The sequence below is a fragment of the Lithobates pipiens genome, unplaced genomic scaffold (assembly GCF_037356315.1).
Source record: "Lithobates pipiens isolate NorthernLeopardFrog02 unplaced genomic scaffold, aLitPip1_a1.2 Scaffold_16, whole genome shotgun sequence".
Lineage (NCBI taxonomy): Eukaryota > Metazoa > Chordata > Amphibia > Anura > Ranidae > Lithobates > Lithobates pipiens.
In genome coordinates, this window is record NW_027507748.1 from 225,137,759 (window position 1) to 225,151,729 (window position 13,971).

The window sequence follows — 13,971 nt, forward strand, 5'->3', positions numbered from 1 at the left end:
AGGAATCCGATTCTGCTGCGGACCGAATAAAAGGGTCCTGTGCGAGTTTCGGCCGGATGCGATGCGAATTCAGCCATACTATCTGTATGGCTGAACTCGCATCGCACAGAGATCGGATGTGATTTGCACTGCAGTGCGGTGTGAATCACATTCAATCTCCTAAACCGCTGCAGTGTGAACCCAGCCTTAAAAGGTTTCAAGGTAAAAAAAAAAAAAAAAAAACTTGAGCCTTTAGAACCACTTTAAATTTGATATATTTAAGCGTGATATATAGTAAAATTTAAGCTATTTTGGGAGAATAGTGAGAGGAAAAAATAATTGTTATCCCCTTTTGTATGTTTGCCTACAGACAAAGAAACGATCAGTCTATAATTTTAATGGTAGGTTTATTTTACCAGTGAGAGACAGAAAAATTAACAAATCTCAAAAACACATTTAAAAAAAAGTTCTAAATTTTTATTTGAATTTTTACAAATGAAATAAGTATTTGATTTCTGGCTCCTGGGTGTCTTCCTATACAGGCAACAAGCTGAGATTAGGAGCACTCTCTTAAAGGAATTGCTCCTAATCTCATTTTGTTACCTGTATAAAAGATACTTGTCCTCAAAAGCAATCAGTTAATCAGATTCCAATCTCTCCACCATGGCCAAGGCCATAGAGCTATCCAAGGATGTCGGGGACAAGATTGTAGACCTACACAAGGCTGGAATGGGCTACAAGACTATCGTCAAGCAGCTTGGTGAGAGGGTGAGAACAGTTGATGCGATTATTTGCAAATGGAAGAAAAGCACAAAACTGTCAATCTTCCTCGGTCTGGGGCTCCATGCAAGATGTCAACTTGTGGAGTTTCAGTGATCATGAGAATGGTGAGGAATCAGCCCAGAACTACAGGAGAATCTTGTCATGGATTTCAATACAGCTGAGACCATAGTCACCAACTAAACAATTGGTAACACCCTAAACTGTGAAGGACTGAAAACCTTCAGTGCCCGCAGGGTCCCCCTGCTCAAGAAAGCACATGTACAGGCCCATCTGAAGTTTGCTAATGCACATTTGAATGATTCAGAGGAGAACTGGGTGAAAGTGTTGTAGTCATTTAAGACCAAAATCAATCTCTTTGGCATCAACTTGTCTCGCCGTGTTTGGAGAAGGAATGTTGTCTATGACCCCAAGAACATAATCGCCACTGTCAAGCATGGAGGTGGAAACATTATGCTTTGGGGGTGTTTTTCTGCTAAGTGGACAGGACAACTTCACTGCATCAAAGGGACCATGTTCCATCAAATCTTGGGTAAGAACCTCCTGTATTTCAGCATGACAATGACCCAAAACACACGGCCAAGGCAACAAAGGAGTGGCTCAAAAAGACGCACATGGAGTGGCCTAGCCAGTCTCCAGACCCTAATCCCATAGAAGATATGTGGAGGGAGCTGAAGGTTAGAGTTACTTGGAGAGCAACTGCAAAGAGGAGTGGGATAAAATCCCTCCTGATATGTGTGCAAACCTGGTGGCCACCTCTGTGATTGCCAACTTGGGTTTTGCAACCAAGTCATGTTTTGCGAAGGGGTCAAATACTCATTAAAATGCAAATTAATTTATAACTTTTTGAAATGTGTTTTTTTTTTTTTTTCTGAATATTTTTGTTATTCTGTCTCACTGTTAACCACTTAAGCCCCCCCAGAAGGATTTACCCCCTTCCTGGCCAGAGCATTTTTTGCGATTCGGCACTGCGCCGCTTTAACTGACAATTACACGTGCACCATGGCTCTCAAACAAAATTGGCATCCTTTTTTTTCCCCCCCACAAATAGAGCTTTCTTTTGGTGGTATTTGATCACCTGCTGTTTTTCTTTTTTGCGCTCTAAACAAAAGAGCGACAATTTTGAAAAAAACTCTTTACTTTAAAATTTTTTACTTTTTGCTATAATATCCCCCAAAAATATATTAAAGCATTTTTTTTCCCTCAGTTTACGTATTCTTCTACATATTTTTGGTAAAAAGAATCCCAATAAGCGTTTGGTTTGCGCAAAAGTTATAGCGTCTACAAAATAGGGGATAGTTTTATGGCATTTTTATTTTTAGTTTTTTTTTACTAGTAATGGTGCTGATCAGCAATTTTTATCGTGATTGCGAAATTATGGAGGACACATCGGACAATTTTGACACATTTTTGGGACCATTGGCATAAATGCAACGATCAATGCTATAAAATTGCATTGATTACTGTAAAAATGTCACTGGCAGTGCAGGGGTTAAGTGTTCCTAGGGGCGTGTTTATAACTGTATGGGGGCGTGGCTGCGTTTGAAACCATGCTGATCGCTGCTCCTGATGACAGGGAGCAGGAGATCAGTGTGCTGTTACTAGGCAGAACGGGGAGATGCTGTTTACATCGGCATCTCCCCATTCTTGAGCTCCATGACACGATTGAGGGTATCCCCACGGCAATCGAGTCCGCGGGACCCGTGACCACGGACACGGAGCTCTCAGCAGGTGCTCGCGCGCTGCCAGTGGCGCGCACGCGCCGGGGAATTCAAAGTAACGTATGGGTAAGTTACTTTGCCCAGCCATGCCATTCTGCCGAAGTATATGTGCAGGTGCCGGTCGGAACCGGTTAAATAAACCTACCATTAAAGTGTTTGTAAACCCTAGAAAAAAAAATGCAAGACAAAGCCATAATTAACTAGTATGCATAGCATGAATTACTTACCTGAAATCAAAGCCCCCGCAGCCGTCCTCGTACCCCGCTCCAGCGGCCAACATCGCTCCCGGAGTTACCTCCGGGTGTCGTAGCCTCTGGCGCTGTGATTGGGAGCCGCCGATAATGGCACAGTCTAACTGAAGCAACGGTACGTACTGCCATTGCTTCAGTGCGCATGTGCCGGTGATGTTGGCACATGCAAATACAGGGGATATCTCCTAAGGCCTCAGGCACACGAGACGCTGTTAAACACGTGTTCAGAGGCAGTTGGGCACTTTTTTTCAACTGCCCCTGAACTCATTCAATGTTATCCTATGTGTCCATGTACACAGTCTAGTTTTTTGCCGTTTTTATGCAGTTGCATTTAACCTCGTTTTTTCAGAAGAAAAAAATGGGTTCAGACGCAAAAGTTTTCCACATTAAAAATCTCAAAAATAATGGCAAATGATGAAAAACCATTAAATTTTTTTTTTTAAACAATTGCAAGTGGACAATCCACAACTGGTGGCAAGTGACATGGCAGGTGGCAAGTGGACAATCCACAACTTGTGGTAAGTGACGTGGCAAGTGGACAATCCACAACTTGTGGGAGGTAATGTGGCAGGTGACGTGGCAAGTGGACAATCCACAACTTGTGGCAGGTGACGTGGCAAGTGGACAATCCACAACTTGTGGGAGGTAATGTGGCAGGTGACATGGCAGTTGATATGGCAAGTGACGTGGCAAGTGGACAATCCACAACTCGTGGCAGGTGACGTGGCAAGTGGACAATCCACAACTTGTGGCAGGTGAAATGGCAAGTGATGTGGCAGGTGACGTGGCAATTGGCAATCCACAACTTGTGGCAAGTGATGTGGCAGGTGATGTGGCAAGTGGACAATCCACAACTTGTGGCAGGTGACGTAGCAAGTGACGTGGCAAGTGGACAATCCACAACTTGTGACAGGTGACGTGGCAAGTGACACGCTAAATACAAGTACACTGCTGCTCTCACAGCTGCTGCTACTCACTCTGGTCTCACAAAATGGCTGAAATAGTTAATAATTCCGTTTTTTTGAGCTTGGGGAGGGTCTATGATGTTAACTTAAATAAACGCTTCTAGACGTAAAAAAGACTGCTAAATTGTGGTAAAAATCACGGCAAAACGTGCGTTTCTAAACGCCGGTTTCAGCTTTTAAAAACATGTGTCTAGCAGAGTTTGCACCGGCGTCTCGTGTGCATGAAGCCTAAACCGTATAGTTGAGAAGGCTTAGAAAGGCAATGTCACAAGGGAGGCATTTATCTTACTAGCTTCCTCTGTCTACTCTTCTTGGATGGTGCTCTACATCAAACACATTTGTAATGCCTAAATACTGGTGGCCTGCACATCCCTCCATAATTGTACCCCTTATACGTATAAAGAAACTACGTTCACAGAAAGTAAATGAAGCAGCTGGCACACTAATCAATATAAATTGTACAACAAATGTAAATCAAAAAGTGCAACGCTAATCCAATAATCCATTTTTATGCAAGATTTTGGGCTTTGGCATTTTTTTTTTAGCCAATAGAGAAAATTCATCTGTTGCATCATTTTGTTGCTAGGTATTTCAGCTTTTTTTTTTTTTTTTTTTTTTTTAGCTTTTATTTCTTTTTTAATTATTCATTTATTTATTTATTTTTCCGTTCAGGTAAGGTTAGGTTAGGTAGGATTAGGGTTAGAGCCGGTTCACACAGGGGGCGACACGACTTCCAGGACGACTTTGTGAGGCAACTTGGAGACGACTTGAACACGACTTAGACACGACCTGGGGCGACTTACAATACGACTTTAAAGTCGCCCCAGGCCAGGCGACTTTTGCCGTGGCCAATCAGAGAATGAACTCTGAAGGGGGAACTCCAGGCCAAATTTATGAAAAAAAATTGGCGTGGGTTCCCCCTCCGAGAGCATACCAGGCCCTTGGGTCTGGTATGGATTCTAAGGGGAACCCCCTACGCCGAAAAAATGGCGTGGGTGTTCCCCCCAGATCCATACCATACCCTTATCCGAGCACGCTACCTGGCCGGCCAGGAAAGGGGGTGGGGACGAGCGAGAGCCCCCCCCCTCCTGAGCCGTACAGGCCACGTGCCCTCAACATGGGGGGGTGCCTTGGGGAAAGGGGGGCCGCGGGGCCCCCCCCACCCCAAAGCACCTTGTCCCCATGTTGATGAGGACAAGGACCTCTTCCCGACAACCCTGGCCGTTGGTTGTCGGGGTCTGCGGGCGGGGGGCTTATCGGAATCCGGGAGCCCCCTTTAATAAGGGGGCCCCCGGATACCGGCCCCCCACCCTATGTGATTGAGTATGGGGTATGTACCCCTACCCGTTCACCTGTAAAAAAAAAAAAAAAAAAAGTAAGAAAAACGCAACACACAAGGGTTAAAATAGTTTATTGCACAGCTTCGGGGGTCTTCTGTCCGTCTTCTTGCCGGGCCACCGCGCCTTCTTCTAGCTCTTTTACAGGCGGTGGCCCGGTCTTCTGTCGCCGCTGTCGCCGTCTTCTCTTCTTCTCTTCAGATGTTGCCTCGTCGCTGCCTCCGCTCACAGTGGCAAGGACGCGGCGCTCAGCGACTTTTATATAGGGACATCACCGGATGATGTCTCCGCCCATTATGATGTCACAGTCCCAGCATCCTCTGGGACTTAAATTTAGTCCTTTTATAACAGCACTATATTGTTGCACAATAAATTACTTAACACTGTAATGCAAGCTTTTTAGAAATTTTTTTTGATGCAGCACTACAAAGACAACCCAACAGAAAAGCCCATAAAAATAAGTTAATATATAAATGGTAAAAAATGCAGAAATGGGAAGATTGGAAGAGTAGCGTTAATAAAAAATCGATTTGGGGTTAAAGTTAAAGAAAAGCTTCAAATATTACTGTTCTTAAAAAAGTTCCCTCAACCTGACACAACCACAAACGTATCCTAACCGGTATAAAAAAGATAAGTGGACTTGCCTATTTTAAAAATTTTCATAATCCATTAGTTGCCCGATTTTTATTGTTTTGATTAATCGGATAATAACTTTAAAAGTGTGGTGTATAATTTTAGTTAATATGTAAAGTTTAAAAAAGGCAATTTATTCTTAAATATCTCTATGCAGTGCTAAATATAAATAACCAACTATATAGTTAGGGAGCAAAACCTCTAATCCACTCTGAGAATAACAGACAGAAGAGATATACTGTATATATTAGAGGTTGAATCTGGTAGACATCATCAGACTCGGAAATAAAAAAAATTTATTTAAAGAAAAAAAAATGAGACTGTTTTGCCGATTTTCAGACAGAACTGTAATATATTCTATGCTGGCAATAAACAATGTTTTCCTTCAAAAAAAAGGCATTTTATTTTCTAAATTTTTCATTTCTAACTTTCTAATCATTAGTGGGGTCAAGCGACGTTCTTTTCATCCACAGTGATGGGAAAATTCTAAGGAGCAGAATAGAAAACGTTTTGGTCAAAGAAATTTTCAGACCGTGTGTTCAGTAATTACATTCTTTTTAAAACTGAATGTTAAAAAAGCAAGTGAAATTTTCAAAATGACATTGTACATTCGCTGAATGAAACAAAGATTTTTTGTATGAATATTCTCGTCCAAAAATCTATAAGTGTATGGGCCAGCATAAGCCTCGGTTCACAACTAATGCAGTTTGCTTTTTCATTTTTTTTATGCTTTTTTTTTTTTTGGCCACTTTGTTGTTGGGCAGAAAAAAAAACAGTTTTGCATTAAAAAAATTCCTTGACCCTTTCCAAATGCGCAGCGGCTGACAAAAAGCAAAGATTGGCAGCCCTCTCACAGACCAAGTCCATCCCCTTCTGGGCTTATTTACAACTTAAACACTACTTGGATAAACCAACGGCTAGGCTAAGCTTCCCAAAAAACCCCACCGTCTTCGAATCCCTATGCTCGGGTTCCTCCCCACAGCGTCACGTAATCTCAATACTCTGCTTCCATGTTTCAAGATTCAGGTAGTATGCTACAGACAGAACGGGACCTTTGGGAAACCCAGCTGAACACGGTTTTGCCAGATTCTAACTGGGATCGTATTCACTTTCATATTCATAAAGGCTCACTGAATACTCACATTCAGGAGAATGGGTACAAAATTAAATCACGCTGGTATAAAACGCCAGAAGTGCTCCACAAGTTCTTGCCCACAGTCTCCGACCGTTGTTGGAGGTGTGGGCAAAACCTGGGTACCTTCTTCCACATATGGTGGGAATGCCCCAAGATTCAGCCATACTGGCAGAAGGTACATGAGGTAACGACTGCAGTCTCTTCTCTCCCCCTGGAATTTCCCCCCGGCACAATACCTTCTTCATTATTCCAATATACCCAAGAAAAGATACCATAAAGCGATAGCCATGTATATGATAAACGGCTAGGCTGTGCCTGCCGGTTCATTGGAAGTCTAGGTCTCCTCCTTCAATGAAGGAATGGGCATCACGTATTAATCATTTGGCAGAGATAGAGGAGATAGAGGAGCTGATACACATCACCCTAGATAGGGCTTCCAATTTTACAATGATCTGGGACTCTTGGCTTAAATACCACAACACCCAAGAATACCAAATTCTATTACAAGAAGCGGACTAGGAGAGCTCACTGTTCAAGACCTGACATAATGATATCCTAACTACATGTTTGGGTGAACGCCTTGGAAGTTGGGCTACGAGGAGTAGATGGGGAGGGCAGTTGGTGGCCTTTCCACCCCCTCCCCCAATAACTGTTTACCTTTCACGTATCCCCCCCCCCCCCCCGCTTCTCTGTCTGTTTCACCCATCCCCCTTTCCTCTCTTCCTTCCTGCTTTCTTCCCCGTCTCCCCACCCCCCTTTTTATTTTATTTTATTTCTATCCCTTCTTATTTTCTCTCTTTGCGCTCTTACATTAACCATTAAGGGTCGGGGGCATGGGCTCAGGGGAGGCCCTTGGGGCCGGCTCCCTTAGTGCATGCCACCTTCCAAAATAAACACATGGAAGGCATATTTTACTTTAGAGCAGAGACCCATCCTGGGGGAGCAGTACACAAATATGCAGGAAGAACTGTGATCATACACAAACCTCAGGATGGGAGAATTTTTGAAGACGCCACATAAACATAACTCCTGGAGAATGTTCTCGACCGTATAGATCTGGTGGCTTGTGAATCCGCATGTTAAAGTGTACTCTGTACTGGTGCTCCGAATGGAGCCGTTTTGTTTTGTAATGTCGTGTCTGTATTGTTTTGCATTTTCATAAATAAAAGAAAATTCTTTATGGAAAAAAAAAGAAAAAAAGCAAAGATGTGAACAAGTCCCACAGGAAACCATGTTAGATGAACTGTAGTGAATTTCTGCAAAAAGCACCAAAAAAAGCATAGGTGTGAACGAGGCCTAAGACGTTTGGGAGCAGTAGCGTGCTTTTTTTTATTTTTTATTTTTTTGTATCACCTGTTGTCATGGGGTTAAAAAAAATAAGAATTAGCCCTTTTTATAGTACAAAAAAGAGCATATAATCAATACTATAAGGGGTTCATTTATACTGTGAAACAGTGAAGGTAATACAAATAAAAATAAACCAATGACATACATACCCAGAAGTAGGATATACAATGGGAATTTTAACTAGGAGTCGGACATGAATCTATATGAAGGGTCGAAGGGAAATGTAAGTCTTTTATATTGAAGTATTACTAAAAGCTGAGACTTTTTTTTTTTTTTTTTCCATGGATATAATTATTTTAAATATAATGCTCAATACTGGTAAAAGTTTAATTTAAATGTATTGCCTCCAGTCTATCAGCCTCCACCTTCTCTGGGTTCAGATTCTGATCTTCCCTGCACACTGTCTTTAAAGTAATTTTTTTTTTTAAACAATGTCATACTTGCTCTGTGTAATGGTGTAAACACAGAGCAGCCCTAATTCTCCTCTTCTGGGATCCCCCACAGACGCTCTTGGCTCCTCCTGCCTTCAGAGTACCCCAATAGCAGGGTAAAAAAAAACTTCTTCCTTTACCACTTACCTCCTGCCCAGGACTACATGTCCCATGAGCTCCTCACACATTCACACGTTCTTAGGCACTTACTGACATGTATGGACAGTGTATTGCGCTGTATGTGTGCTGCACTGTATTTCTTGATATATAAACAAATAACTCATTCTGTATGCAGGCCAACTAATCATCTGGCTTATTAATCAATTCTGAAATTAGTTGACATACTATTTTCAGAATCTATTCCTTTTTTTCGGCCCTAATTTTAAATGTACTCTCGTCTGGTCATGTGATCCTGCAGCTCCAGCTTACCAGTGTCACTGAGCAGCTGCTGCAGGAGAGAGGCGGAAGCGCTGATAATGGCTGGGCCATGAGAGCCTTTGGGTGACATCATGGAAGTTACAGCCATTATCGAGCGCTCCATTGCACAGGGCTGCTGGATCACACAGCCAGCATGGACTGAAAAAAGTTTAAAGCAGAGGATCACACAAAAATTGAACCTCCCGCTTTTCGGAACCCTCCCCCCCTCCGGTGTCACATTTGACACCTTTCAGGGGGAGAGGGGTGCAGATACCTGTCTAAGACCGGTATTTGCACCCACTTCCGGGCATAGACTCCCACGGGAGTCTATGCCTCTTTTTGTCCTGCCGCGCTGTCTGCTTGGACACGCACGGGTCCCAGAGACATCGCGGACCATTTTCATTGCGCAACGCTTCACTTCCTGAGTCCCTCACCTTAAATGGCGCCGGCAGCAGCCAAGAAATGAATGATTGCTCGGCTTCGGCTGCCGACATCGGTGGACTCCAAGAAAGGTAAGTGTCCATTTATTAAAAGTCAGCAGCTGTAGTATTTTGTAGCAGCTGGCTTTTAATAATTTTTGTTTTAGGTGGACTCTCCACCTAAAGAAAAATACCAGCCGCCACTGTCCCCTTCCACTGCTTTGGGGCTTTAACCAGTGTGTGAGCTGTTATGATGCAGTCATAATGTCATAAACACTTTATAATGTTAGAATATAGTACATGTGCATTATGATGTAATATGAATTTTGTAAACTGTTATCCATTGAGGAGAAAATTTAAGATTTGGCCTGCAAAAAAATATCAGCTGATGACCATATTTATTTGGGCTTGGTAAATGAAGATCTGAGCATGAAGACATTAGTATAGGAATTAATGTCATATCTCTAGTTTATGAATTTTGTATTGTTCATTGTATGCGTAGAACTGAGAAAATTAGCTTTAGTTTATATTTATTATATTATTATGTATTATATTTATATACACCAGAAATGTACATACTTTTATCTACATAACAAAAGCTATTTTGTTTTCTTAAAGATCTTTCCAAGCTAAAGTTCGTCAAGGGGCAATATCCTGCTTTCTATCTACAATAAAGTCCATTGAAAAGAAAGTTCTTTATGGCTATTGGTCAGCCTTTGTCCCAGATATTCCTGGCTTAGGAAGTCCACAATCTGTGTCTCTCATGACAGTTATACTTAAAGACTATTCTCCAAAGGTATGCATGACTTATAAATAAAACAATCAACAAACATTTACAAACTTATCCAGTGGCTACATCCTAAATATTTTCTCTACATGAAACTTGTAGATGGGCATATTTTCTGCCATGAGCTACAAATACTGTAGCTGCTGACTTTTGATATAAAGACACTTACCTGTCCAGTGATCCTACGATGTCTGCACCCCTAGCCGATTTGTCAATCGGCGTCGGCGCATCTATAGTAGCGGCTTCACAGCCTGTTTCCTACTGTGCGTGCACGAGTCACTCTGCTGTTTCTGAATGGTCCCACCGTCTTCTGGGACCTCTGTTTGTCCCAGATGGCAGCAGGGGGATGGAGGAGAGGTCGGAAATGCGGAAATGTCATGACCGTTGTGTGGTGATCTTACCCGGAAGTGGGAGCAGGTACCTGTTCAAACCAAGTACCACGCCCCCCCAAAAAAAATCTGCCAGATGTGGCAGTGGTGGGGGGCAGTTCAAACAAGCAGCATCCTTTGGATGGAGTTACATATTTTTAGTTGTTAATTTTAAAGAGTAACTCCATTTTTGTTGAGGAAAGAACAACAAACCCCTCTGGGTGATCTATGTACATTGCAGATATGTTGACTTTGATGCAGATTCCTGTTTCTTCTCTGAAGAAAAGGCTGTTTTTCTATGTCTTTCGGATACTGATTCTGAATAGGAGTGACTTTTTATTAATAATCAAATGTTTACTTGCAGTGCTCTGATGAAGAAAATTTGTTGTGCAGCATGCCATTAGAAGTGATGAACCCGTTTAGGAGAATCGCAATAAATTGACATTTTGTTGCAGAGGATGCCTAAAATTTGACATGCATCTTAGTGCAGACTTTTGGGAAAACTAGTGAGCCAATCAAACGAGCAGGAAATTATTTCTGGCGGTAGAGGGGGGGAGTCTGTACACTAGCTGTGTAAAGGATACCTCCAGGTTGCCATATTACAGTGCTGCAGATTAAAAAGCATTAATAACATTCAACAAAAATACAACTTATCACAATCGTATATGCTATATATTTTTTAAATTAAATTTGCTAGATATATATATTTTTTCTACAAAAGTGAAGTTATTCTTCAAGTGTTGCATACCCATCTTTTGATCAATTTTAAAGGCTTATCACATTTTTTTTTTTTATCTGATGCATCCAAGGTCGACCCAGTTTAATACTGATTACATATGTCTTTTGGCTAAATGTTATATAATAATTCACTTTACAATAAATAATTTTTTCCAGTAACCATTTTTATGCCTTTAGACTCGTGCTTGTGCACTCCAAGTCCTTTCTGCCATACTGGATGGATCAAAGCAGTTTCTTTCTGTTGCTGATGATGCAAGTGAATATAAACAATCCTTTACTCCATTTTCGGTCACCATTGCCTCAAGTATAAGGGAACTGCACAGATGTTTGCTGCTAGCAATGGTTGCTGAGTCTTCAGCACAAACACTCACTCAAATAATTAAGGTCTGTATGTATACTCATTTTAGTAGCACAGTGAAATGTGTCATGACAAAATGTGTGTTGACGGGGGGTAGTAATGTGGGGTGAGACCTAATTAGAATAGAGTTGTATGTTTTAGATTACAGTTGTGTCTTAACACAGCACAAATTATTATTGCTAGTCTGCTCTTGTACTAATGTTTATACAGACCAGGTTATTCTCACCTGAAACTTATATTAGCTAAATGCGTTACCCTACTTTCAATATAAATAATTGGACACATAATTGTGTGTGTGTGTGTGTGTGTATGTATATATAATATAATATATGTTTGTGTGTGTGTGTGTGTGTGTATAATATATTGTATGTGTGTATGTATAATGTTTATACAGAATAGGTAATTTCACCTGAAACTTATATTGGCTAAATGTGTATGGCAATACAGAGTGTGGCATATTAATTATTTATTTTTATACAGATTTTACATGGGAATTTTTTTTTTTTTTTTTTTATTCAACTGGCTTTTATTGGTACATTGAATAAAGTATACAGTAAGAACATTATCACCATAAATGACAATGAGGGTGACAATAATTACAGCATGAGGCATGGAAGAAGATTCTATTAGGGAAGAGATTGCATTTAGAAATAATAGGGGGTTTACAGTGCAGGGTAATACGACAGAAAATGTGTCTATAGCACACATAACACAGCAAATCATCCTTCTAATGGTTCCCACTCCACTGAGAGTGATATTAGGAGCTCAATAATTTGTATATACCTTTTTTATCGGCGTATAATATGTGCCGGCGTATAACACGCACCCCAAGTTTAGGAGGGAAATTTAAGGAAAAAAAACGTACATTTAAATGGCCATCAATGCAGTCTTATCAGTGTCCATCTGAAGCCTCGCCAGTGTCATTTGCAGCCTTGTCATTGCAGCCTGTCCGTCATTGCAGCCTGTCCGTCATTGCAGCCTGTCCGTCATTGCAGCCTGTCCGTCATTGCAGCCTTGTCATGTAGCCTGTCCGTCATTGCAGCCTTGTCATGCAGCCTGTCTGTCATTGCAGCCTTGTCATGCAGCCTGTCTGTCATTGCAGCCTTGTCATGCAGCCTGTCTGCCATTGCAGCCTTGTCATTGCAGCCTGTCTGTCATTGCAGCCTTGTCATTGCAGCCTGTCTGTCATTGCAGCCTTGTCATTGCAGCCTGTCTGTCATTGCAGCCTGTCCTGTCTGTCATTGCAGCCTGTCCTGTCTGTCATTGCAGCCTGTCTGTCATTGCAGCCTGTCCTGTCTGTCATTGCAGCCTTGTCATTGCAGCCTTGTCATTGCAGCCTGTCTGTCATTGCAGCCTGTCTGTCATTGCAGCCTGTCTGTCATTGCAGACTGTCTGTCATTGCAGCCTGTCCTGTCTGTCATTGCAGACTGTCTGTCATTGCAGCCTGTCTGTCATTGCAGCCTGTCTGTCATTGCAGCCTGTCCTGTCTGTCATTGCAGCCTTGTCATTGCAGCCTGTCTGTCATTGCAGCCTGTCCTGTCTGTCATTGCAGCCTTGTCATTGCAGCCTGTCTGTCATTGCAGCCTGTCCTGTCTGTCATTGCAGCCTTGTCATTGCAGCCTGTCTGTCATTGCAGCCTGTCCTGTCTGTCATTGCAGCCTTGTCATTGCAGCCTGTCTGTCATTGCAGCCTGTCCTGTCTGTCATTGCAGCCTTGTCATTGCAGCCTGTCCTGTCTGTCATTGCAGCCTTGTCATTGCAGCCTGTCTGTCATTGCAGCCTGTCCTGTCTGTCATTGCAGCCTTGTCATTGCAGCCTTGTCATTGCAGCCTGTCTGTCATTGCAGCCTGTCTGTCATTGCAGCCTTGTCATTGCAGCCTTGTCATTGCAGCCTGTCTGTCATTGCAGCCTGTCCTGTCTGTCATTGCAGCCTTGTCATTGCAGCCTGTCTGTCATTGCAGCCTGTCCTGTCTGTCATTGCAGCCTTGTCATTGCAGCCTGTCTGTCATTGCAGCCTGTCCTGTCTGTCATTGCAGCCTTGTCATTGCAGCCTTGTCATTGCAGCCTTGTCATTGCAGCCTTGTCATTGCAGCCTGTCTGTCATTGCAGCCTGTCTGTCATTGCAGCCTTGTCATTGCAGCCTGTCTGTCATTGCAGCCTGTCCTGTCTGTCATTGCAGCCTTGTCATGCAGCCTGTCTGTCATTGCAGCCTGTCCTGTCTGTCATTGCAGCCTTGTCATGCAGCCTGTCTGTCATTGCAGCCTGTCCTGTCTGTCATTGCAGCCTTGTCATGCAGCCTGTCTGTC

General features: G+C 42.5%; 1 protein-coding gene across 1 annotated transcript in view; it reads left to right on the top strand.

Moving 5' to 3' along the window:
* Positions 1-13,971, top strand: part of HEATR6 (HEAT repeat containing 6) — a 116,183-nt gene that overhangs the window by 48,204 nt on the left and 54,008 nt on the right. Inside the window, exons 9-10 of the mRNA XM_077481143.1 lie at positions 10,034-10,211; positions 11,486-11,692. Coding sequence (XP_077337269.1) covers positions 10,034-10,211; positions 11,486-11,692 — 385 coding nt within the window. The remainder of the gene's footprint in view (positions 1-10,033; positions 10,212-11,485; positions 11,693-13,971) is intronic.